This window comes from Amblyomma mixtum, chromosome 2 (assembly GCF_055824585.1).
Source record: "Amblyomma mixtum isolate Tamu chromosome 2, ASM5582458v1, whole genome shotgun sequence".
Classification (NCBI taxonomy): domain Eukaryota; kingdom Metazoa; phylum Arthropoda; class Arachnida; order Ixodida; family Ixodidae; genus Amblyomma; species Amblyomma mixtum.
In genome coordinates this window covers 310,544,211-310,568,854 of record NC_143013.1, presented here as the reverse complement: position 1 = coordinate 310,568,854, position 24,644 = coordinate 310,544,211, and the positions used below count along the sequence as shown (strand labels likewise).

The 24,644-nt window shown below is 46.2% G+C and overlaps 1 protein-coding gene and 1 pseudogene across 8 annotated transcripts in view; one reads left to right on the top strand and one right to left on the bottom strand.

Moving 5' to 3' along the window:
• Positions 1–24,644, top strand: part of dom (domino helicase) — a 104,347-nt gene that overhangs the window by 55,750 nt on the left and 23,953 nt on the right. For all 8 annotated transcript variants that reach the window (XM_089574939.1, XM_089574941.1, XM_089574938.1 and 5 more), the window contains 11 exons: positions 1,381–1,583; positions 4,649–5,015; positions 5,477–5,591; positions 6,292–6,423; positions 9,938–10,105; positions 11,598–11,681; positions 12,621–12,761; positions 21,705–21,740; positions 22,292–22,451; positions 23,013–23,302; positions 24,164–24,391. In XM_089574939.1, the coding sequence (XP_089431065.1) occupies positions 1,381–1,583; positions 4,649–5,015; positions 5,477–5,591; positions 6,292–6,423; positions 9,938–10,105; positions 11,598–11,681; positions 12,621–12,761; positions 21,705–21,740; positions 22,292–22,451; positions 23,013–23,302; positions 24,164–24,391 (1,924 nt within the window). The remainder of the gene's footprint in view (positions 1–1,380; positions 1,584–4,648; positions 5,016–5,476; positions 5,592–6,291; positions 6,424–9,937; positions 10,106–11,597; positions 11,682–12,620; positions 12,762–21,704; positions 21,741–22,291; positions 22,452–23,012; positions 23,303–24,163; positions 24,392–24,644) is intronic.
• LOC149364952 (uncharacterized) lies at positions 13,582–14,944 on the bottom strand (annotated as a pseudogene).

Genomic DNA, 24,644 nt, shown 5'->3' with positions numbered 1-24,644 from the left:
CTTGAAAAAAAAAAATTTTATTAATGAAGTCACAGCTACGAAATCTTCAGGGAGCATGTATTTTTGTGTGCTGATTCTAAATATGTCATTTAATTTCAGGTAAAACAATTCCTTGAGCACTTATGCACTTTTTATGCTAGTATTTTGTGGAGAGTTTTGAAGAAAATTTGGTGCGGGAAACTAGCTGAAATGTATGCCATTGGGTTCTCTTGACACCAAGGAATACAATAAGGGTAAAATTGTCTTCCCGCCTATCATAAAACTTAACTTATAGGGTTTTGAAGTTGTCGCTTCAGAAATGAGAAGGAAAGTGTGTGTATTCCCGTTTCTGAAGTGGCAGCTTCAGTACCCTATTACTCAAATTCTATGAGAGCCAGGATGATAATTTTACCCTTATTGTATTCCTTGGTGTCAAGAGAACCCAATGGCATACATTTCAGCGAGTTTCCCGCAGCAAATTTTCTTCAAAACTCTCCGCAAAATACTTGCATAAAAAGTGCATAAGTGCTCAAGGAATAGTTTTACATCAAATTAAATGACATATCTAGAATCAGTGCACAAAAATACATGTGCCCTGATAATTTCATAACTATGACTAAATTAATAAAATTTTCTTTTCAAGACCAGTGTCCCCCCTTAATAAGTCTAGCTGTAAGCTGCACAATCAGATTAAGTGCATGGTACATTCAGCTCTGCTGCATTTGAATGACTTTCTTGGTTTTGCAATCAAAATGAGCCCAGTGAGTAATTACAGCAGCAGTAAGTGTGCTGTTACCTTCAGGTGTGTGCATGAAAGGCTGGCAAAGAATTTCTGCTTTGTTATTGGTTACGGGAACGGTGCTCATTTTAGAATGGGAGCATAAAAACAGCACTAGCTCTGACCAGCTTGAGGGGGATATGGACCTATCCTCCACAGTTGCTCATTGGATGGGGAGTTTGGCTGCTGAATGCAGCAGTACTGCATTTTGGGCTTGTTTGGTGGCTATTTTTTACTGAAGAAACAGTGCACCAGAAAACACAGAGGCATGAGACAGACACAGAAAAGCGCTTGTCTGTATCTATTTCGTGTTCCTCTGTCTTTTTGTGGGCTGGTTTTACATTTACAAATACTGGGATCAGTGTCATAGCTGCAGCAGTTGGTTGCATTTTGCTGGAGGTGAAATGCAAAAACACCCTTGTGCCAAGTTTTGGTGCTTGTTGGAAGAACCCAAGATGGTTCATGGGAAGAACCCACTCTGTTCTTCATTGTAGACAGTGCTGCTCTAGGCTGCGAAAATCCATCTTGTCAGGTGGGAGTGTAGACGTGTGTTGTGTTGTGTGGTGTGTGGAAGCCGTGTGTTAGCCGTGGGGAAGCGACCACCTGTGTATCATTGTGTGCAGGTTTGTGTTTTCGGTGCCCAAGGTGACTGCCCCACGAATAGAGATGCGAGTGTCCCACCCATCACCATCCTCGCTCAACGCGGAAAGGGTTCTGGAGGAACGGCTTGCAGAGGAGTTGGGTCCACGGTGTGCCTTTCTGCACCCCGTCATGTGCAACCTGCAGACACAGTTCCCTGAACTGCGGCTAATCCAGTACGACTGCGGTGAGGAAGCGTACTTGATTACTTTTGGAGTGCCGTTTTATTGTATGCTGCCCTAGCACTGGTGAGAGGTGCCAGGTAATACAGCTTGCGTTACCAGCAAGGAGGGGGTCAGATGGCGCAGCCCGCAGTTGGGTCACAACGGTGGCAGTGGCGGAATGCGCTGTTGTGTCGGCTATGTGCTCGAGGCACTTGCAGGAGGATGATGACAGCGAAAGCAAAACTAGACCAGTGCGTCATTCCCATCACCCTTGAAGTGGTTGGTGCAATAGACACACCGAGGCGGCTTGCGAGCTTGCGACATAAGCAAGACATGCGTAACGCTGTTGCCGCTGGCGAAGAAAGGGCAAGTGAAGGTTTTTCTCATAAGTTATCTGCAGTGCGTTTTTAGCGGATTCTTGCATGTTAAGGGACAAATTTTAAGGGGGAGACGGGTCTTGGACGCGAAAAAATCGCCAAAAAATCGATTTTTGGAAAACTGCATTTTTCGAATCTACAACAAATATTCTACCGATTTGTCAAGTTTCTCATGTCCTCGATTAATATTTGAGCCGTAATATCAATTTATAACAAGCCTCGGGGCTAATTTCGAGCCAGCGTTCATGCCAAAACTTTCAAAAAAGTACAGCTTCCGTCTCACGCCCGCGCTCATGGCGATCTTGGTATCGTTTGAAAGAGCGGTCTTTCCTCTTCAAATTGCGCGCGCCAGCTCCCTGTTCCGCCGATTGGTTAAGTAAAAAATAAAAAAAGGTACCCACGCGCGTTCCTATTCGCTAGTCTGTGCACGTGACGAAAAGGGCTCGCCTGATTGGCTGAGCTCGCTTTCCATCGTCTGCTGCGCACTTCGGAGACGTGCCCTGATGCCATTTTGACAAGTGCTGCCGGCCTCGGAAATTTCGCTGTGATGCCGACGCCGCTGCCTCAAAGCACAGATACGGCAAAAAAAAAAAGGAAGTCGTTGATCGCAAATGTCAAGAAACGTTCTCCGGCGTTGCAAGACATCGACGACGAGCGAAGTTCAGCGTCAAGTGCCGGAGTCGGCGAGCCTGCGGTGCCCATTGTAAACAAGTAGGCCTAGCGGGCCCACCGGGTGGAAGCGCTCCCGAGATCGGCCGTGTTCGTCGGGATACAGCAGTGCTGACGCCTTGCGGTGCTGCGGAAGCGAAGAAGAACGTATACTCAATACTGCACGAGCTGTCGTTAACTGCAGCAACAAAACGTATGACTGATTTGACCACCAGCGATGCCGCAATCAACCTGCTTGATCAGACCAGTTTCGCTGTGATTTGACTGGACTCGCTGAACGGCCTTCTTGGTGAAACTAAATGCTAGACGTGCGGCGGCAGCGTTAGAATCGACCGTGGTGATCGGGATTACGGTGTTGCTGTGAAACTCATCCTCTCGTGTTGTAACTGTGGCGACACGGGATCGTAGCGGAGTTCACCGCGCGTGAATGGTACGCGAAACGTCAACCCCGAAACGTCAACCCCTTTGCAGTGAACATTCTGACTGCGCGCGCGATGGTGAGCACCGAAAAGAGACAAACTGCGCTCAGTGGCATTTTCCGAGCAATGAATATTTACAAGTGCCTGTCCGATAAAAAACTCCTTGAGCGTTGTGCATGAGGAAAAACGCAAAACGAGTGCTTGCATTCCCTCCTATGGGCACTGGCACCAAAAGAGAGAGATGCATCTATCTCTCTTTGGTGTCCAGACAGCTGTAGCAAAAGCAGTCTTGAAGTTAAATATGGGCTATGAGAGGAGTTCAGCGGGCATTCTAAGCGAGCTAAGCATGAATCCTGGCGTGAGAAGTGCCCAGCGCATGGCTGAGGAAGACGGACGTGGTTCAGCTGCATCTGCAACCAAGCGTGCATCTGCTGAAAAGGTGCAGCACACCATGAAGAAGCGCCACAAAGATTGCAATAATCAGAGAGACTATGCTCCTGGGGCATATCAATGATGTGTCACTGTGAATGTATTGATATTTTCTACTTTTCTTGATTAAAAAATGACCTCTATTTGTTTTTGCTGTTTTCTCAAAATCAGAATTTTGGGGTCTCGGCAAGTCTGCAAACTCAATATTTCGGCACCTATTGCAGATAGAATAATTATTTTTTCAGCATGAAGCCAAATATGAGAAGCACGCAATGTTGGGAGCAGATTTTTAAATTTCTTCTTCAGAATTTGTTTAAATAGCTTTTTTTGTGACCACTACATTGCTGTTTTTTTTTACCTTTGGACTTCATTATGCAATAAAATAAAAAATAATTGCTTAATCAAAATACTGCTTCCAACATTGTGTTCCTTATTCTTTCCTGTGTCTAGCAATGTGTTAACCTGAAGTTTTTCTTCAGTCATTATTTTTCAATTGTTCTTGCAAGAATTGGAACAATTAGGGTAATTATCTTAAAAATAATTGGTTTACAAAAAAAGTAATTGCAGTTTTGAAATACACTCAATAAACTGCACAAGCACATTAAGTTTCATCAAGTTTGGTCGGTAAATAAGGAAAATGGTTTCAAGACCAGTCTCCCCTCTTAATGTAGCGCAACTTCGAGCCCTCCACTACAGCGTCTCTCATAGCCTTAGTCGCTTTGGGACGTTAAACCCCATAAACCAACCAACCAACCAGTATTACGAAGTAAACTGCTGATTTTACCAACTTAGTTAGATCGAGGTTTAACTATAATGCTCTCTGGCCAGGACAATTTAAAATTCGTATCGTGAGATACTACCATATTTACAAAGCGCCATCTACGAGGAGTGTTCTAGAATCCATAACTTTATTTGTATATAATGTTGAAGCATAGGAATCTTGACTTAACGAAATTAGCAAGTTGTTGAATTTTTCGGCTGCAAGTGTACAACGTAAGGTGAACCGGAAGTCGCTCGTTTTCTGTTGCATTCATTGGAATGAAGAGATGGCTTTCTCATCCTGCCTGTTCGTTAATGTCTGTCTCACCTTGTTGCTGTCAGCTGTCAGTAGTGCGAGAAGTGAATTTGGTTTGTCGCCAGTGTTGCCTGGTGCACATGCATCCTAATCCGTGCCACGTGTTGTGCTTGTTGCAGGCAAGCTCCAGGTCCTGGACAAGCTGCTGTGGCAGCTGCGTGGCGGCCAGCACCGGGTGCTGATCTTCACACAGATGACGCGCATGCTGGACGTCCTGGAGCAGTTCCTCAACTACCACGGGCACACGTACCTCCGGCTAGATGGCAGCACTCGGGTGGACCAGCGCCAGGCCCTCATGGAGCGCTTCAATGCCGACCGGCGCATCTTCTGCTTCATCCTGTCCACCCGCTCGGGCGGCATAGGTGTCAACCTCACAGGGGCGGACACTGTGGTCTTCTACGACTCGGACTGGAACCCCACCATGGACGCCCAGGCCCAGGACCGGTGCCACCGCATTGGCCAGACTAGGGACGTCCATATTTACAGGTGGGTGCTTGATGCTTGATGGGTTGGTCCCCAGTGCTGCGAAGCGCCCACCCATTGGTTTTCTAATGGATGCAGGCTTTCTCTTTGGCCTGGTGTTCAGCTTCTCTGTGATGAAATGCTTGGCAGAATAGGCCTCTGACCCCTCCTTGCGCAGAGCATGCACATTAGCCATGATGCAGTTTGGCCAAGCTGCCGTTGTGCAATTAAAAATTTAATAATGATCATCAGCATCAATGTGAGCCTTCTAAACTGTGCTTCTTGAAGGCTACTGCACCACTTCTGCCTTACGCTAGGTGACAATGTATAAATTGTTTGGCCCCCCCTGACTGTCACGATGGCAGTGTAATTTCGGTCTCTCATGGGGGGGGGGGGGGGGGGGGGGGTTGGTAGTTCTAACTATGTTTATGCCCAGTTGGAAGTAATGCCAGATGATCTCTGTTTTCCTTGGCTTGTTTATTCAGGCTAATAAGTGAGAAAACAGTTGAAGAAAACATCCTGAAGAAGGCAAACCAGAAGAGGATGCTCGGAGACCTTGCCATTGAAGGAGGCAATTTTACTACGGCTTTCTTCAAGCAGGTATGTAGACGTGGCTTATTATTAGTACTTACTGGCAAGCTGTACCTAATTCAGTATGATAAAAGAACCACAGGCAACCTTAGTTAAGGTAAATGCAGTCACGGATTGATTTTCTACAAACTGAAATTTTGGATGGGCTTGATTTTCACTGCCTCGACTCCTGCAGAGCCGATGTGTAACTGCAGGTTAAATTTTATACGTGTTGGAACGGATCACTCAGTTTTCTGGACCCCATAGCACTGCTGTCTCTGGCCAAGCTGCCTTTCCTTCTTTCTTTTTCTTGGTGCTGAGGCACCTTGCTAGTTCAGACTTTAAGGGAAGTGAAAGTGATTTTTAATAAAGCAAAGTTTGAACTTGAGGGACACAACATTAAATTTTTGGGTTGATATTCTCTTCAGGTAGGCTCAAGGTGACCACGTTGGTGTATGCTGCTTATCAGTGCACTAAGTGCTGCACATCTAGCAAAATTTTCAGGGTACTTGGGAAGTACGTTTGGAAAGGCTTTCTGACATGAATGTTTGCTTGTGTTGTGTTGCATTGTACCAGAAGATTATACCAGAGCCAATCTGAAGACTGTTGAGGTAATGAGAGAGAGCTTTGCCAAATGCACTGCATATGTAGTACAGTTGTCTGCTGTTGTGTAGCCTTGTGCTTTTTCTATGAGCACTGAAGCTGTCTGACCCTTACTTCCTCGTTTCAGAACACGCTGAAGGACCTCTTTGGAACTGACTTTGACCTGGCAGTAGTGGAAAGAAGTGAAGAGTCTCAGAAAGAGGACAAACCGGTTGAAGTGGAGAAACCTGAAAAGTTTTCTTCAGTTGAATTTGAAAAGGTGAAGTGTTAACACCTGCTGTACTGATTGTCTTACCATTGCATTGGTTGTGTTGGATGATACTTTTATGCTCGTATATGCTCATTTTGCATGCCTTCATATTTCAAAACTGCCTGCCATGATGAACCCATCAGTCTCATTTGAAAGCACAGCTTTCTGGCTGTCTTTCTCACAGAAGCACAACATTTTGTTTTGTTTCAAAGATGGGAAAAATGTTAAAAATGTAAACAATGTATCCTCAAAATTGGCTGCCTTGTATCGTGTTGCAGAAGTAAAAACCCGCGTATAATATGAGGTTTTTTTTCCCATAATTAGCGTCTTAAATTTCCGCCTCGTACTATTTGCGGATCCGAAGAAAAATTTTAAAAGTTGCTCGAAGTTTTGGTTTCTTTTTTGCGGCGTGGCTACGGCTTGGCTTTGTTACTCTCGGCAAAAGACGTCACGATGTCGTTTCTTTGTTGATTCGTTGGGTGCGCCGGGGGGTCGCGGTGTGCCGTGTGCCTGTTGACAACGCACGTGCTAGCATGTAAGGCACGCTTTGTGAAGTGGATATTGTTTTGGGGAGCATGATGTCAGGGTCTCAAAAACAGTACTCAGCTGCTTTCAAGCGAAAAGTGATTTTAGCTGTGGAGAACATCGGTAATGGTGTGGCCGGGAGGCAGTTTGGTGTCGTCGAAGGAAGCATTCGTGGGTGGCCACGACCGCCACGACAGAAAGAAGCCCTTTTCGCGTGCAGCGGAACGCGACAAAGCTTTCGCGACCGCTTGATGGTTGTGTAAACAAACCGTTCAAGGACGCAGTCAAGCGGTGCTACGCAGAGTGGATGCGCTCAGGTTGCTCAGGTGAGCCTGCAGTGACGCCAACCGGGTGGCTGAAGCGGGCTTAAGAAGCGCGGCATCTCGGAACGCCCCCGATGGCACTGAAGATGAGTACATTTGGGATGATTTGTCGGACAGTGAAATGTCCGAAGAAAGCCCTACTGAAGAAAGTGATTGAAGTGGAGTGTGGGATGCGTTTTGAATAAATGTCTTCTATCAGCTTGCGTCACCCGTATTATACGCGGGTAAAACTTTTTTTTCCCATTTCGTGCCTCTAAAACTTCACCTCGTATTATATTCGGGTTCGCATTATAAGCGGGTTTTTACGGTACTGTGTTGTGATGGCTAGCTAGAGCTTCCCACCTCTTGGGTTGCGTTTGGGTTGCACTGAAGTTTAGGGGGGGATGAGGGTCTTAAAAACATTTTTCTTTTTTTATTTCATTGTATCTAGCTGAAGCTTGACATAATGGTAAATCTTTGAATACTGGTTCCAAAGATACATTTAGGTTTTTAATATCTCATCTGGAACTCATAGTATGGCAAAACAATATATCCCAAAGAAGTCCTTTCTTATGGACCAAATTAAGAAAGCTAGTTTTTAAAATGTGCAGTCATTTCCGAAGGTCCACTGCACATCCTAAAGCTAAGGAAGTGCTTAGAAGGTTATTATATAGATCATGAATGAATAGCAAAGTTAGGGGGAAAAAAACAAGGTGGTAGTAATTAGCTTATATTTGATGTAATTGCTAGTCTATCAGTTTTAATGGAAAAAAGGAAAGCTTTAGGATGTAATTTGAGGTGCTGCTTGAAACATCGATACCAATTTCACTAAAATTCGTTCATGCAAATATTATTGAAACTTCCGTAAGGAAAAGGCATTTGGCCAAAAAAAATGGAGGAAAGCTGAGACAATTGTATTTGAAGTTTGACCATATGAATGACCATATGAAGTTTGACCAAGATGAATGGTCAGTAGTCTCACTGTGATATTTCCCAGTAATGTTGACATCTCCTTCCCATTTTCAAGGCTGTCTTTGCATTCTGAATATGGCAACTAAAGCAAGGTATCACAAACTACCTGAGACCAAGATGGTGTATGTCATTAAGAATTCAGCAAATTTTGTTGACTTCAAACCAAGCCAAGGCTGTGGCAATACTTTATTGGTACAGTTTCACCTCGATATGAGGACAATAAAAAAAGTCAGCATTTTTGTTACATCCAGGCTTTTGTTGCATGCAGCTTTCGTGTGAGGACTCTGAAATGGCAGTGCACAACAGAACCTAAATTAAGAAATAAATTTAGGTGAAATCACCTTGGAAATGCTTAGAGTAAATCCCCAGTGGTCGAAGTCATATAGGCCGGTGCTGTTCCCAGAGGCACCTGCTTCTGCCCACATGTTCCCTCTCGATCCTGGCTGTGGCGGCTAGAATTTCTTTGGAGGAGAAATTCTAGAGGCCTTAGTACTGTGCGATGTCTGTGCACGTTAAAGAACCCCAGGTGGTCAAAATTTCTGAATCCCTTCACTAAGGCATCTCTCATAGCCTTAGTCGCTTTGGTACGTTAAATCCCATAAACCAAACCAAACCAACATGTTCCCTCTGGCGGCTCTGCCCGTCACCATTGCCCAAGGAAATGGACTGTTTGCTTTGCATTGCCGACACTCTCCTTGCGTCCCCTCTGCCAATGTGCAAGGGCTGTCGGTGACGGGCGCGCACTGTGCATCCTGTGTCTCTATGGAGGAGGGAAACGCAGCGGAGGAACGAAGCTTTTGAATGACTCCAAACTGACCTCAATTGGACGAGCAGAGCACGTGGCGCGAACTTCGGCTTCGTCGCACCATTCTAAATTGTTTTTTTATCGCGCGGGCACGTAAAGCTTCAATTTTTTTTTTATTTCTAGATGAAGTAGGAGTTGATATATTTAACGGAGAAGGGTGAATGCGTAAACATAGCGAAAATATAATTTTTAGAAAACCAACTTTTGCACAATTTTTTTCGCATTCCAAGTCTACAAGTTTCCTAAATGGCACCCACTGTTAAGGACGAGGTAGCAGCATCCCACCGCTGCCACCAGTTTGTTACAGACGAGGTAGCATGGTCGTGTGCCGGAGAGAGAACGAGGGACGCCTGAGACGAGGCTGCTGGAAAAAGACAATGAAAGAGGACTTTATACAGCAATTTTCATATTTACAAGTGAGCTGCAGGAACGCTGCATCATGACAGCTCATCAGAAGACCATGATGACAAAAAAGCTCTTCGGCCATGCCGCTGCCGGCTTTTTAAGAGTTCCCTTCCCTAGGGTCCCTAGATGGGGGCTGGGTTTCACTGGCACCAATCACAGACACACACGCACTCACTCACTCCCGAGAGATCACGCCGTCGTCACGCGCTGGGAGAGGGGAACGATGCCATCCACGTAGCGCAGACGCCGGAATGTCCATGAGCGGCGTTCGCGCGCATTTCGAACGCGCGTTCACACTCGGTGTACGGGAAACGCTCGCTCAACCGGGCAGACGGACGCGGCTTCCGTGGCAATCCAGGCGCTCACCCAACGCGCGTCTCGGGGTTTGTCGGCGTTTCGCTGCTGCCATGTCGTTGTCTTCCCCACGACGAAGGCGAGACGTAACACCACTAACCTGACACCTTTTTCGATGTGGCCGTGCCTGATACCTGTGTCTGTGTGTGTGTGGGTGCAGGCACTTGGCATGGCAGAGGAAGAGCTGGATGTCCAGGCAGCGCACACGGCCCGTGCCGAAGCAGCTGCTGAACTGGCTGAGTTCGACGAATCCATCCCCTTGGACACCGACAGCAGGGATGAGGACAAATCTCAAGCTGAAGAGGAGCTCGACAAGCTCATGGACCAGGCAAGTGCAAACCCTTTGTGCCATCTGCCCAGAGTGCAGAAGCTTCAAGGCAGCATCGTTAAGATTGCGAAGAGTGGCTCCAACTCTGTCCATCTCCTGGTTTCTCCGACTCATACTCTCTGCTCTGAACACGTCTGCAGACTAGCAGTTCTTCCTGGTTCTGGGTGGGGCTGGCAACTTGTAGGGCAGTGCTGCCCAGAGGAATGTTATGGCCAAATGTTTGGCTCATTTCCATCAGTGTTGGTTCCCGGGGGGTGCATCTTACTGCTAAGGCGGGGCTGTGTTTTCTGTGCTGCAGCTTGGGACTAGGCATGTTGAATGCAGCAGTATCTTGTTGATACGAATCTTACGGGATCATGAGAAAATTCGTATCATCGAAAACAAACGAAATCAGTATGGCGCAGCATGAGAAATGCATTCACACAGATCTGTTTATGGCTGACGGCATTTACTTACGGCTGCAGGGCCACAGCTCACTACTCACGTGCATACTGTGCGTCTGGTGATTGCGACATCGGCAATGTGTGTGCCATGCACCCATGCTCACTTGTGACGTCAGTTGTGCGCAGGCCATGGGCCACACGTGCTTGTGCGCTTATATAATATGTTATGTTTGCCAAGAGATTTCAATCAATTTTGCTGCAGGAAACATGCTAGGACGCATGCCATTGGCTTGTCTTGACATCAAATTATGCAATAAAGGCAAAATTATTATCCTGCCTATCATAGAAGTTGAGGATTTTGAATTTTCCACTTCACAAATGGGAAGAAACTGATGATTTCAAACTTCATTAACTCAACTTTTGTGACACACAGGATGATAATTTTACCCTTACTGCATAGCTTGATGTCAAGAGAAACCAATGGCATGCAGTCTAACAAGTTCCCTGGTGTAGAATTTCTTTCAAACTCTCGGCAAAAAGTTAACTAACATATTGCATAAGTACACAAGGACTTGTTGTACATACAATTGAATTACATATTTGGAATCAGCACGCAAAAGTGCATGTTTCCTGAAGATTTCATAGTTATGACTTCATTAATAAAAATTTATTTCCAAGACCCTCTTCCCCTCCAAGGTGCAAGGTACGCTTTAGGTACTGCACATGTGCAATATGGCACCCCGGACTTTTTGGTGCCCCCAGATCTAGAATCCGTTTAATAAGAAAAGGGTTAAAAGTACCAAGCTGCACTTGAAATGCTTCACTCATCAGACATATTCCGGTAGAATGGCTGACTGGCCAAGTAAAAGCAGCACCTCAAGAAACGCAGGGCAGTGCTGTGTTTGACCGCTTCTTTTCTGTCCTGTAACTTGTTTTGCGCTGATTTTTTGATATTGAAGTGCACCAGACAGTATTACTTGCATGATTTGCATGTGCGTGCTTGTAGCTTTTCTCTTAGTGCAAACAGTATCGATAGTGCATGTCTGTTCCATTTCAGCGGATTAACCGTGAGTGTGTATTTTCTTTTTTGCTCCATTTCCTCGTAATAGCTGACGCCTGTGGAGAAGTATGCCATGCAATTCCTGGAATCCCTTCAAGAACCACTGACTCTTGAACAGCTCAAACAAGCAGAGGTCAGTGTGCACGCATGGTCGCGCCTCCTTGGCTTGGGCCATATCGGATGAGCAGCACCTGCTTGCTTGGGGATTTTGTTTGAGCCTTCAGATGTAGATAATGATGGAACACGCTGTCTGATTCATCCAGAGTGGCATTGGCTGCTCTCTGTATGTAGTACAGTTGAACCTCGATATAACGACTGCATTTCGCACGACTGCATATAAGGCTGCATTTCGCACGGGCCGCGCCGAGAGCGCGCCGAAGCCGCCCACCCAGAATGCACCGCGCGCGCTTCCCACGCCACGCCTCCCCTCTACCCCCTTCGCCACTCGCCTACGAGGACATCGCACGCAAAAAAAAAAAAAAAAAACAGAACGGACGCTGCAAGAAAATTCCGGTTTGCGCTTTCACGTTCAGAGTCTACAGCTCGCCAGTGGCGTCATGGCGCGGCGCGTCTTGAAACTTCCATGCCGCGGGCTTTGTATGCGCACGACAGATGGCGCGGCGGTACGTTCTCGCACACTGCCGGCAAAATTGGCGCGTAAAAGGGCAAATACAAACTGCGTTTCGTCTCGGCTAAACTTTTAGCTCTCATTCGATTGTCAAGGTAGCTCCTGGCACATGCATGCGATGCGCAAGGACTTCGTTACATCGAAAGTGCGGAGCAAAATTACTTCGTTAAATCGCGAAAAAAAATACATGGTTTTCAATGGGGAAGTGATTGGGAAATGAAAAAAATGCGTTACATCGCGAATTTCGTTACATTGAGGTTCGTTACATCGAGGTTCGACTGTACAGGGTATGCCTTATCCGAGGGCTCTTGCATGTATCAGCCCCCCCCCCCCCCCCCCCCCCCCCTCTTTCGCTCACTCAAAATGCAAAGTACTGGGAATGTGGGACATGAAAGTAAGCGGAAGCTGCAAGATCTTTTTCGTCCCCCTTTTGCAACGTTGCAGGAGGAGATTGAGGCTCAGAAGAAAGACTGGGAGCTGGGTCGCCTCAAGGCCATCAAAGAGGAGGAAGAGCGGCGCGCTGGCTACCGGGACGACGAGGAGGCCCCTGCCCTGGTGTACTCGCGCGAGGATGCCTACACGCAGGTGCCTAAGAGTGGTCGTGTACGCAGATCGTCACGGGGGGCAAAGGGTGCCGCCACCACGTGCCAAGTGAATGGGGCGCCAGCTGTGCCCAAGCGCACGAGTAAGAGGCGGGCGGCAGCTGCCGCGGCAGCTGCTGCCTCTGCAGGTGAGCCGGTTGTGCGGGAAGAGGTGGTGGCACCTCCGAAGAAAAAGCGGTCCCTGTCGCCGGTGCATAACCACCGCCACCGCCAGCCGGTGCCAGCAGTGGTAGCAGCAGCTCCGGAAGTGGCCCACCAACGTGCCCACCCTAAGCAGGCTGTGGGCCCCGGCAAAGTGACGGAACAGAAGAAGGAGCAGCACCACTCCCTAGCCAATAAGCTTGTGCCTGAGCATAGGAACCAGATTGCTGACAAGACCAAGGTCGTGGATAAAAACCTGTTGGCTGTCAAACCACTGGCTCCTCCTCCTACTGCTGCCGATAGAGCAAAGGCTGTTGATAAGACTGTGTTGCCTGTCAGGTCACCACCTCCACCATCACTTTCTGTTCCAGATAAGCCAAAGGCCGTTAATAACAGGGACCCAGTCACAGTCAAACCAATGCCTCCTCCTGCAGTAGATAAGACAAAGGTCACAGATAAGAACCCATTGGCTGTCAAACAAGCTTTCTCATTAGGCGGGACCAAGGTTCCGTTGAGGGAAGACCTGTCTGTTCGGCACACATTGCCAGTCGTGAAAGTTTCTTCTCTAGCAGACCAGACGGAGAAAGCCAGTGTCTTGGCAGAGGTCTCTCGCCCTCCTGGAAAGCCACAGCTGTTGGAGAAAGTGTCGCGTGCAGGGAACAGGGGCTTGGCATTGGCAACGAAAGCCCCCGTCTCTGAACCTGTTGGCAATCACGTTGGCAGCCCACGGGCCACAGAGAAGCCTACTGCCAACAGCCAGAGCAGAATTAAGCCTCGCATGACCAACCAGACCGAGGGATCTTCTGCGGTGCTAAAGCCATTTTCAAATCCCAATCTGGTCATTCGAACGAGAAGGGCTCGAGCTGCTGAAATGGAGCCTGCACCCAAGGCTCAAGAGAGGCTAGAAGTGAAACCAGAACCAAAGCAGTTGCCAAAACGGGTAGCGCAGCTAATGCCAGTGCATGAGTCGACACCTGTGTTTGAGGAGTTGGCTGAGCCGGGAGCTTTGTTAGAAGAACAAAATGTGTTAGAAGAAGTTGTCACAGAGCCAATAGCTCTGTTTGAAGATGAGGAAACAATAGAGGAAGTAGTTGAGGAGAGTGTTGAGGAAATGACTGTGGCAGAGAGTGTTGAGGAAATGACGGTGCAGGAGAGCATTGAGATGGCAACGCTAGGAGAGGGTGGTGAAGAGGCGACAGTAGGGGAGAATGTTGAAGAGATGACTGTGGAAGAGGGCACTGAGGAATTGACGGTGGTGGAAGGTGCGGAGGAAATGACTGTGGAGGAGCTGGTGCTGGTGAGTGGAGAGGAGGAAGAAGCACCTGTTGAGGCAGCCGAGCTTGAGAAAGAGCAGGTGTTTGAGTTTGTGCTGGACCCAGAGCTCGTTGATGAGATAGGGCCTGACCTCTTGACAGAATTTGTGTCCAAGCTGACACCTGAGCTCTTTTCACGTCTCAACTTTGTCGAGGACTCAGATGCCCAAGCAGAGCAAGAGGAGGAGGGAAACACGTTGGAAGTTCTGACAGAGGAGGCTTTCGAAACTGCTGCGGAAGTTCCAGTAGATGTGGTGGAAAGAGTTGAAGAAACGGCATTGGGGGAAGTGGAAGGCCCTGTGGAAATGCCGATAGAAGAGGTGGAAGGCAGTGCAGGGGAAGTGGAAGGCACTACAGAAGTTTCGTTAGAGGGTGTGGAAAGCAGTGCGGAAATTCCGGTAGAGACAGTAGAAGGCACTGCGGAAGTTCCGATTGAGGAGGAGGTGGAGCAGTTTGTTGTAGATCTCCTGCCCGACTTGGAGCCCGTGCCTGTGCCTGTACTGGGCGAGGTAGTCATGAATGCCCTGGGCCCGGAGCTAGTCCCGCCCCCAGCCGAAACCACAGTGGTGGTGGCAACGACAGAGGACGAAGTGCCCTCACCCAAGGCAAGGGTGACCACCCGTTCTCGGCGGCGCCACACCAGGAGCTCCAGACGTAGCAGGGAGTGAAGGACTTGTGCAGGATGCCAGTTTTTCAGGACTCCATTCTTCATTGCGCATTTGTTGATATTTTTATTGTAAGTAGTTTAAGAATTGGGGCCTAGGGAGGGGTTGTTCAAAGGAGGAGGGATGGGCATAGCATCACAGAGACTCTGTAAAGTTCCATTAGCTCATTCTTTTTTTATTATTGTTTGTTCATTCTGTGAGAGAAGTGTAAATATAGTGTGGTTGTGTGTGTGTACGTTACACGTGTGAGGGACAGTGCAGAAATCTTGTGGCACGTGTGACTGAGCTGTGTGGTGAAAGTGCAAAGAACTCTAGGATCTTTTATGAAAATTTCAAGATGAGGGGTGGCAGCAGTAAAATATCTTTTGTGGCGAAAGCAAGCATCGGTTTAGGTGACCGTGGAGCTTGCCTTACTGGGTTGGGAGGAGGGTGTGCGCGTGCACTGGGACACAGAGCTTTAGGGGTAAAACAAGAAATAAAGTGGAAAGGCGGCGGCATAATTTGTGTGCTCTCGCTCTGCTCCTTCCTGCCACGTTCGCTTAATTGTGCTTTTTAAGTTCACTCAGTTAATTGTGCTTGAGAGCTGAACTCTTCCATCCCTTTGTCTAGTACCTGCCGTGTAGTGCGGAACGAATTGCCGTGTGTACTTGGCTGATGATCGTGTACAGATCTGTGTCTCCTGTGCAGCCGGTGCTGCATCAGAGAGTTGACATGCATCGTTTCCAGTGTCGATTGTTTGTTTTTCTTCTCCCCCCCTCCCCTCACGTGCAGCCTGTGTGTATTTGTTATAAGCCAAGATATTGTCACCATCGCCACCTTCATTTGCTTTCGGTATTTATGAGCAAAGGGCACACAAAGTCACCACCTTTATGTTTTCCTGCTTGTCGTCTTCCCCCCTCTTTTCGTTATGTGGCAGGGCTGAGAAGTGTTGCTGTGACAGCAACTTTAAAAAACAAAAATAAACTCGAGCGCAGAATTGTGCTAATAAAAGACAAGTGAAGCACACTTTCCTCTTCGCCTCTGGTGTGTCTCAATTCTTGGGAGAGAGGGAGAGAGGTGTGGAGCACCCTTCTCAGGTTTTGGTGTCGCACTGTGCCACTCTTGCTCCTAAATGCAGCACATTTCTTTTGGTAGAGTTGGCCACCAGGTTTTCATTTTCTCTTTCCCAGTTATTTCTTTAAAATAGTGCACGTTCTGCTTTTTTTCACGCCCCTTTTCTGTAGTTAATTTTTTTTTCTTGGTACCAATGCTATTAATCTTGTCTGCTGCCAGTGTCATTCGGCCTAGCTTTTCCGGTGACATTTTCACTCTTGGTTTTCTTTTTTTTTTTCTCCCATGGGCCAGCTCTGAATTGAAGCCAAATTTGTTTGGTTTTTGATTGGGCCTCCCACACTGCCTTGCTGGGAAAGAGCAAGGTCTTTCCTTTTTTTTTCTTTCTGAAATTGAATTAGCCTCAACTTTGTAGAAGTTTATTCCCCTCCTCCTTTCTTTTATTGTCTGGCACCAAAACTTGAAAAGATGGCCGGGCCATTGGTTAGTCCACCTCTACCAAGAGATGAGATGCATTTGGGTGCGAAGAGCAAGATGTGCGCGTGCTTCTATTGCATCAACCTCATTTTGGGACGCACTTTGGACCTTAATATCGTTAGGGGCAGCTCTGTTCAAAAACTTAGGCTTGGTTTGCTGCTGTGTCTTGTATACGTGGCAAAAGTGGCATTTCACATGTATAATTAGCTGCATAATTATAATTATGCATAATTATAATTAGCTGCATAATTAGTACAGAGACAATGTAGTTGACAGTTGTGCACAATTGAAATGGCACGTAATAAAGACTGATGCATTCGTATGCACCTGAATTTGCATGTGCATATGAATGTTTTCAGTAATGTGCTTTTGAAGATGCAAGACAGGTAGCACAGGGGATAAATAGTCTACTTTTGGTAACCTTTTAAAGCAGGATTCAGCGCATCGTGAAGATGGGCTGTTGGTCCATAACATATAAAAATAGCTTGAATAAACAGATTGAAGAGGTGCAGAAAACACCAGTGCTTCCCCACCCTTTTTTTTTTTTTTGTTAATGTTATACAGGTAGAAGTATTCATACGGAAACATTGAATTTGAACATGCAGAGAGCACAGGTTCCTTCAAGGACTGTGAAAGGAAACGAAGTTTGAGCATACATTTAATCATTACTCCATGATTACGTGTGACAAGCACACTTTTTTTAAACTAGGTTTTCAAAGGTATTTTTAAATTTAGTTGTGAAGGAACCAAACTTTCGTACAGTAGGTAGGGCAGAGGTTACCATAGCAGGCATAATTAGCCAGCGTGGTGATATGTGAAGCTTTTGCCTGTGCGGTTCCTGATAACATATTAATGTACGTGGTGTCTGCCCGTGCTTGGGACAAAAAGAGGTTGATGCATTGGATAGCATAAGTGAATAGATGCTGCCATGGACACTTCCTGCTGGACTGCTGAAAGGAAAACCGGCGAATGGAAGAGGTGGCAGCAGCGATCTACTTGACTGAAAAATTATGTAGGCCTTGTGCACTGCCTTACACAACAGAGCTCACTTTTTGAAAGGGCTAATCGTGGCAGAATATGGAGCCATTTGTTTTCAAGCTTTTGGTTGGTCAGTATTTTATTTACTGTGCGTGTGAACAGCAACAGCCTTGGTTATACATACACCAGTCACAGATGCAAGGAAAGCTTGAATGCATTAAGGGAAGCCGAAAGTTGGGCAAGTTGGATAACATTCATGATGTAAAAATAGCACGCAAATCCGTCACCTTGTGTTCCTTGTGCGCTATTTTTACATCATGCATTAAGGGACCACAATATGACCACCAATGGGATTAGTATCAGATAACAACTGCGCGAATATTGCAGGCTTAATATGACAAAACTTTTCACTGGAAAAACTATGCTAGTGTTAGAGAGCAGTTAGTCTAGGCATGCTGACTTTTGTAAAGAAAGATTACATGCTGTTTTTCTTTTTTTTTTTCTGTTAGTTGACAAATCTAGAAGTTGTCACTTTCTCAGCATTCTTGTGTACTATTGGAATCTGCGCTGAAAAACTAACAAACAATCTGCTATATTCCGTCTGAGACATCAAGTATTGCTTCAGATTGCACCTTGTATCATATTTAGAACGAAAATGTGGATGTAGTGTCGATTTTTTATTTTTCCCTGCACCCCTCAAGGTAGTTAACATGACCTTCACCACCTGGCTTACAAGCCACTAGGAGAATGCCAGTCTTTCGATAACCTTGGGGAGGCAAAGCCTGTAGAGTGCAAGGGCAAAGGTCAAGGTGGTGGATATGGATGTGGGAAGGAGGCTGTGCAGGTCGCTGAGAAAGAGAAGGCATTGAAGTAGTTGGAGTAGAGAAAGGAAAGGCAAATGTACACAGGACTGGGCAACACAAAACACGCACCGAGTAGCGGCAGCTTGGAGGATAAGGCAGCTGCTGCATGATGGGAGGCTGTGTGGTTAAATGCAACTAAGGCTTTGCTTTGCTCAATCGTGGTGCACATCTGAAGTACTGCCTCTTAAGAAACGTTGATATATCTGCTGCTTCCATATCTTTAACGGTGCTGTCTGAATTTTGGGTGAAAGAGGGGGGGGCACTTGTTGATGGCTGACCTGGACAGTTTGAGATTGCATTATAAATCATAATATTTTTCAGATTCCCCTAAGCTTTCAAACTCCGCTTTTGCATTTTGTTCTTACAAATAAGGAAAATAGTAATTTTCTAATTGTTCAGTTATTGCTGCTGGTGTTGAAAACAGCAATAGCATCAAGAGGGAAAAATGTGGCTGCTAACACAATTCAAGGAAAGATGCTCAAATCCGCAATTTTTGGGGGGAATGGTGGAAAACTACCGGCTTAATTATAATACATGCAAAGCAAACCACTTTGAATATATTCAATTCAAGCTTTAAGGACAGTACCGGTACAGTTTCAAGCAACCAATGCAAATTGAAGCTTGGAGCACACAAGTGAACAAAATAGTTTTCTCGAACAAGATCACTGAATCCATGTGTGATCCTTGCACTAAAACCATGTATAGAAGAGCAGACCTGTTAGTATTGTTTTAACATGATGACGAAATCTTGAACAGTCCTTGTAAACATCCAAGATCCTGAGCTCTGCTTTCTTCAAGCTGTCACTGCCGAGGGAGCAGCAGATATCAGTAGCGACACACTACTTAGTGGAAGAAATAACTGTCATCTTGGTTGGGCTCAAAATAAGGCCGTTTGAAATGCACCACTTTTCCACAGTACAGATATGTTGTTGCACGACACATGCTTCCAGATCAGAAACCAGTATCAGAGACGGTGTTATGCAGTAGTTGTAAAGCAGTGTGTTTCATCAAGCAATGCAGAAATGCTTTCTAAATAAGGGAATGATTACTCTTCAGCGTACACCATAATGCAGCAAACTTCTACAAGAAATGTCTGTGTTGATGAGTAATTAGTCCCTTATTTCAAATCTTGCTCCTCCTTTTGGGGGTTAAGGTGCTTCTAAAACGTTGTACAAAAGGCTTTCTGTTTGGGAGTACGGCCTAATCTAGGGCAATTTTGTTGGGGAGCTGCAGCATTCTACTGCTAACCTGCTACACCACCGCTTGAACACTGCTGTGTAAAGTGGCAGACCTGGAGAAGCTGCACAAAGATGCCAGTCTTAGTTTTGCTATTGCAAAGGGGGGCAACTTCTTAAGGTGCTAACTGAGTTGTGTGCTGCTACTGAATCTCGACAGTTCTTACTCAGTTGAAATTTCCTTTTTATTTCTACTGATAGTCTGAAGTCTGGTCCTGTCAGCATGAAGGTCATTAGAATAGTTCCGCTTATTACAAACTCCTCTTAACTTGGACAAATTTTTGGCTCTCGAATGAATTTTTCTGCACCCTTCTAGTTCAAGTTATTGAGAGTCAACTGTACTTGCTTCTCGTAGAGGTTAGACATAGCTTCACCATGAGCTTGCCTTGGAGTTAGCGTACTTGTGAGGGTGAAGTCCACTACACATTATTAATGCAAAGCTACAGTTATGGTGCAGGTAGTCTAAATGCTAGGAGCCTGCCACTTGGAGTCTTTTCATATGGTATGACTTATCTGGATCAGTCTTAACATAATCCTAATCGGTAGCTGTGTCCTAGCTGTAGTATGAGCTGCAGGACTCTTGCTTCAGTGTGCAGCCCTTGCATCTGAATTATCAGGTAGCACTTGCCTGTCTTCCAGTAATTGAGGTTTTAGAAGTTTGAGTTTAAGCATTAGCACTAAAGGAATTTTAAAGACAACATTGTGTGGTTCCACAGCTTGAGATCATGTTGAGGAAGAAAATGACGTCATTAAGGCAAATCAGCTAATCGCTGCGATCACTGCTTGGATTCTATTGCTGTTTTGAGCATCTTGGCAAAAGTTAATGAAATAAAAATAAACTGCACTGAGTCCACTTGACGACTCTCAGGATCCTCTTCCTTTTCGATAGCTACCAGTGCGCTCATTTCTCCACTGTGATGTTGATTTCTTTGCTCTTCAGCAAAATAGTTCAGTGCTAACCATAAACATCTTGGTTCTGGTGCATTTTGACATTAAGTTGCCTCACCCCCGAAGTAAATCCATTCATTCTGGTTTGCCATAGTTGTTTGACGGATAGCAATCCAGACTATTTTCTGAATGCACATGCAAGTTTGTGTGTGCTGTCTGCCGTAAAAGTATACACTGAACATGAGAGATGTAAACGAATATCATCACAGTTTGAACATGCAACCTGGAATTGAGAAGCAGAGCTTAGTAACTGCACAGTCAAGAGCACATTACATTTTTTAGGTTCCAGGAACTTCTGTGGGCCAGTTGCATGGCCATGCGTTGCATAAGAAGGAGCAGTGCGAAGCACCAATTTTTGCCGAAACTGATCTCACATTTGATTTCTCTGCTGAACACGTTTAGAAAGGAGTAAGGAATGCACAAAAATGGTTAAAGAACCGTAATGTGAAGTGATACTGTGCTTGAGTTGGCTTTTAACTTGGTCCCAGTGTGCAAGATGTAACTGAAGCTACTCTCCTGCTGAGTGACAGTGAAAGCGTATTGAATAGCTGAAGTGCCTAATTCAGAGTGAGCACTGTCCCAATTACCCAGCAGCTTGTGCATCCCTCAGTATTGTATCCTACACTGCAAGGAGACCTCTGGGCACCTGAAAGCGTGGTGTCCTGTTTTGACACAGCGGCTAATCGGAACTGCTTAGCCATATATATATTTGCCCTTTTCATTAATACTGGGCTTGTTGTGATGGCACTGATGAAAAAAACTGATTTTTCGTTTTAGCCGCCGCGGTGGCTCAGCGGTTTTGGTGCTCGGCTGCTGACCCAAAAGACGCGGGTTCGATCCTGGCCGCGGCGGCTGAATTTCTTTGGAGGAGAAATTCTAGAGGCCCGTGTACTGTGCGATGTCAGTGCATGTTAAAGAACCCCAGGTGGTCGAAATTTCCGGAGCCCTTCACTACGGCGTCTCTCATAGCCTGAGTCGCTTTGGGACGTTAAACCCCATAAACCAAACCAAACCATTTTTCGTTTTCAAAATGGGCTATGGGCTATTCCTTTACCTGTGGAAACGTTCACAAACTAATACCCCAAACAAGTAGATGTCAATGGCTATATTACATGTATCCATCAGGAATTTGTCTTTAAGCCGGCTCTAGCTTATGGCATTGAAAAGCAGAAGAAAAAATAATCCAGAGCCTTTTAGGTATGTGTCACGAAATTGGTAGCTGCGACTCACGACTTGTTTTCTTCTCCTTCCACCAGATATACATCTCTATGAACGGACATGAACAGATGCCGGTAAGAAATTTTTTGTGGATAACCAAACATGCTTTGTGTTTAGTCGGTTGTGCTGCTTCTGGCTGGAAGTGGCATGCCGCGGTTCATCCTTAAAGCACAGGTGTAAAGAGAGAGGTCATTTTTTGTTTGTCTTGCTTGCAGCTGCTTTGGTTTAGTGGCCGTTGTCGTGTTTAGTGATAGTGAAAAACTTTGAAAGCCTGTGTAAAGTACGCTTGCTGAGGTGGCAAAAATATGACGTTCCTCGAGCACGACATGCCTTGGCTTGCGGTGACTTATCGCCATCTTCACTAGTATCAGAAAATTGGCAACAATGATTACAGTGACACATTTGGCGACAGTAACAAGTGCAGTGCATTTAAAGAACAATTTTAGAGCGACCTGTACAATATATACAAAGCACCGTAACTAGTAGCCCCGTTTTTAAAACTGCCAAGATACAAAGGCATGTGTTTGATACTGTGCATGAATTTGAACAGCATTTCCTTCCCTCTCCCAATTTCCAAGTCATGTTGGTGATGTTTCCTGCTGTTCTTGCTTTCAATGTGAACCAGATCTGGGCGCCACCTACACCACCTCAGGATGAGAATGACCTGTACATTGACTACAGTGTTGGTTTTCTCTACGAGCCATCCGTCATGTCGGAATCCAGCCTGCCCGCTGTGTATATCAAGAAGGAGGCCAAGAGGCTTAAGGTGGACCCACTCTCTACAGGTGAGCCGCATCACAGTGGACATCTAAGATAGCTAGTGTGAAAATATGTCTTCAAGCTTACCTGGCCATTGTTTTCCTACCCTTTACTTTGAAGTGAGTAACTCTAAAATACCAGCTCAGAGTAAAAAAAGAACGGTTCAGCTTAGTGAGAGGAGATCCTTTACATGTAGGGCTCCTATCCGAGTACACTAGAGCAAATAAATGGGCATTTCTTGCCAGCCACTTGGCCAACATGTATGAAAACTTGTAAATGTAAAAACAGCAATCTGTGACTGGTCAAAAGAATATTGATTTAGGTCATCAACTTTAGTAATGTATTGGCCCGTAACGAAAATGAAAGATATTAAACTTTTTGTGATCAACAATTGTTAGAGGGCTTAAAGCACAAAACTGGCATCTTAAATTTAACTGTTTGTTCTGCCATAGAAGGCTCCTACAAAATGCATAACTGGTGCAAGTCTCGTGTGCAGTGTAATCTGATGTGGCAATAATTAGTGTGCACCAGGGTTGCCAAACTTGATAGGGGACTGGGAGGAAAGTGCACACTGCCTCTTCCCTTAGTGACAGCAGCACGCAAGCAGAAGAGCCGCAAGGAGGATGCCGTGCACATCCCCAAGTCTCTGTTCGACCGCCCGACAGCGGCCATCCTCAAGATGCGGCGTGAGGCCAAGCTGCAGAAGGTGAAGAACCTGATGGTGTGCGGAGGTGGTACGTTGCCACCCAAGGCCCTGGCTTCACTGCCCCCACGGCCGCTGGCGCAGCAAGGTGGCTTCCTGGCTGCCCGCCCACTCCTGGACCTCTCGCCCGACACACCCGAGTGGCTTATTCACGAAGACTGGGCCATTCTTCAGGTGAGAACTCAAGACACCATCACGACATGGGTGGCAACATCTGTGCATCACAAAATACCGCCTGCCTTCCCTTTTATTCATGCTGCTGCCACCTTGCCATTTGTCCGTAGTGGGTTTGTGAGTCTGTCTTTTGATTAGAGGTTGTTAAAGGAGAGCGAAGGGAAAATACTAGGGCAGAATTCATTTGGAACAGGTACAGTTGTTGGGAACTCTCTAGGGGCATTGCTGCACTTAAAGAATCACCTAAAGGAGCTGGCACCCATTCTGCCAGTAGCCCCGCCGCGGTGGCTCAGTGGTTACGGCACTCGGCTGCTGACCCGAAAGACGCGGGTTCGATCCCGGCTGCGGCGGCTGAATTTCGATGAAGGCGAAATTCTAGAGGCCCGTGTACTGTGCGATGTCAGTGCACGTTAAAAGAACCCCAGGTGGCCGAAATTTCCGGAGCCCTCCACTACGGTGTCCCTCATAGCCTGAGTTGCTTTGGGACGTTAAACCCCAATAAACCAATAAACCAATCATTCTGCCAGTAGAGAACCTGATCAAAGGATTTTTCAGCCACTGGAAACCCTTGTATGGCTGCCTCTTTGTTTTTGTCCTTAGCCATCTTCGCACTGGCAACTACATTTCTAAGTTTCTGGCACCAGGCTTTTGCAAAGGCACCCTAGTTGGTCAGAGCAAAAGTTGTGCGGGCACGGCTGTTAAAAAATATTTATTAGCAATGACATTATGTTGTTAATACTTCTGTATTGCTTTTGCCAGCTTTTGTGTGCTGCTTATAATTTTGCCATGTACATTGCATCGAACCTGTCTGTGTGCATTCTTTCTCGTTTATTTATTTATGCTCTTGTGCATGCTCTCCAGGTGATACAGCAGCTCCAGGACATCCCCCTGAACCTCACCGTGCTTACGCCAGGTCATACGCCGAACTGGGACCTTGTGTCGGACGTGGTGAACACGGTCAGCCGCATCTACCGTTCCCCAAAGCAGTGCAAGGATCGTTATGAGTCAGTCATTGTGCCCCGCGAGGAAGGCAAGATACTCTACGACACCAATCCCAAGAAGCAGAAGAAAACCAAGGGAATTTACAAGGTGAGGGTGTATCTTCAGCGTCTTCTCCAAGGTCTCACCTGGCCAGACTGGGAGATGCATCAACTTATGCATCAACTGTGCATCAACTTATATTTGTAGTCGGCTTTCTTTTTGGCCAGCATGGGCTGCGTGCTGGATAATAGAATTTTACGCAGCAATATACGGTAATCAAGAAGTTCGTCCAGTAAAGGTAGTGCATTTTCACAATGAAATTTTTTATCTTAGTCTTTTTTTTTTTTTTTCACTGTGGTTG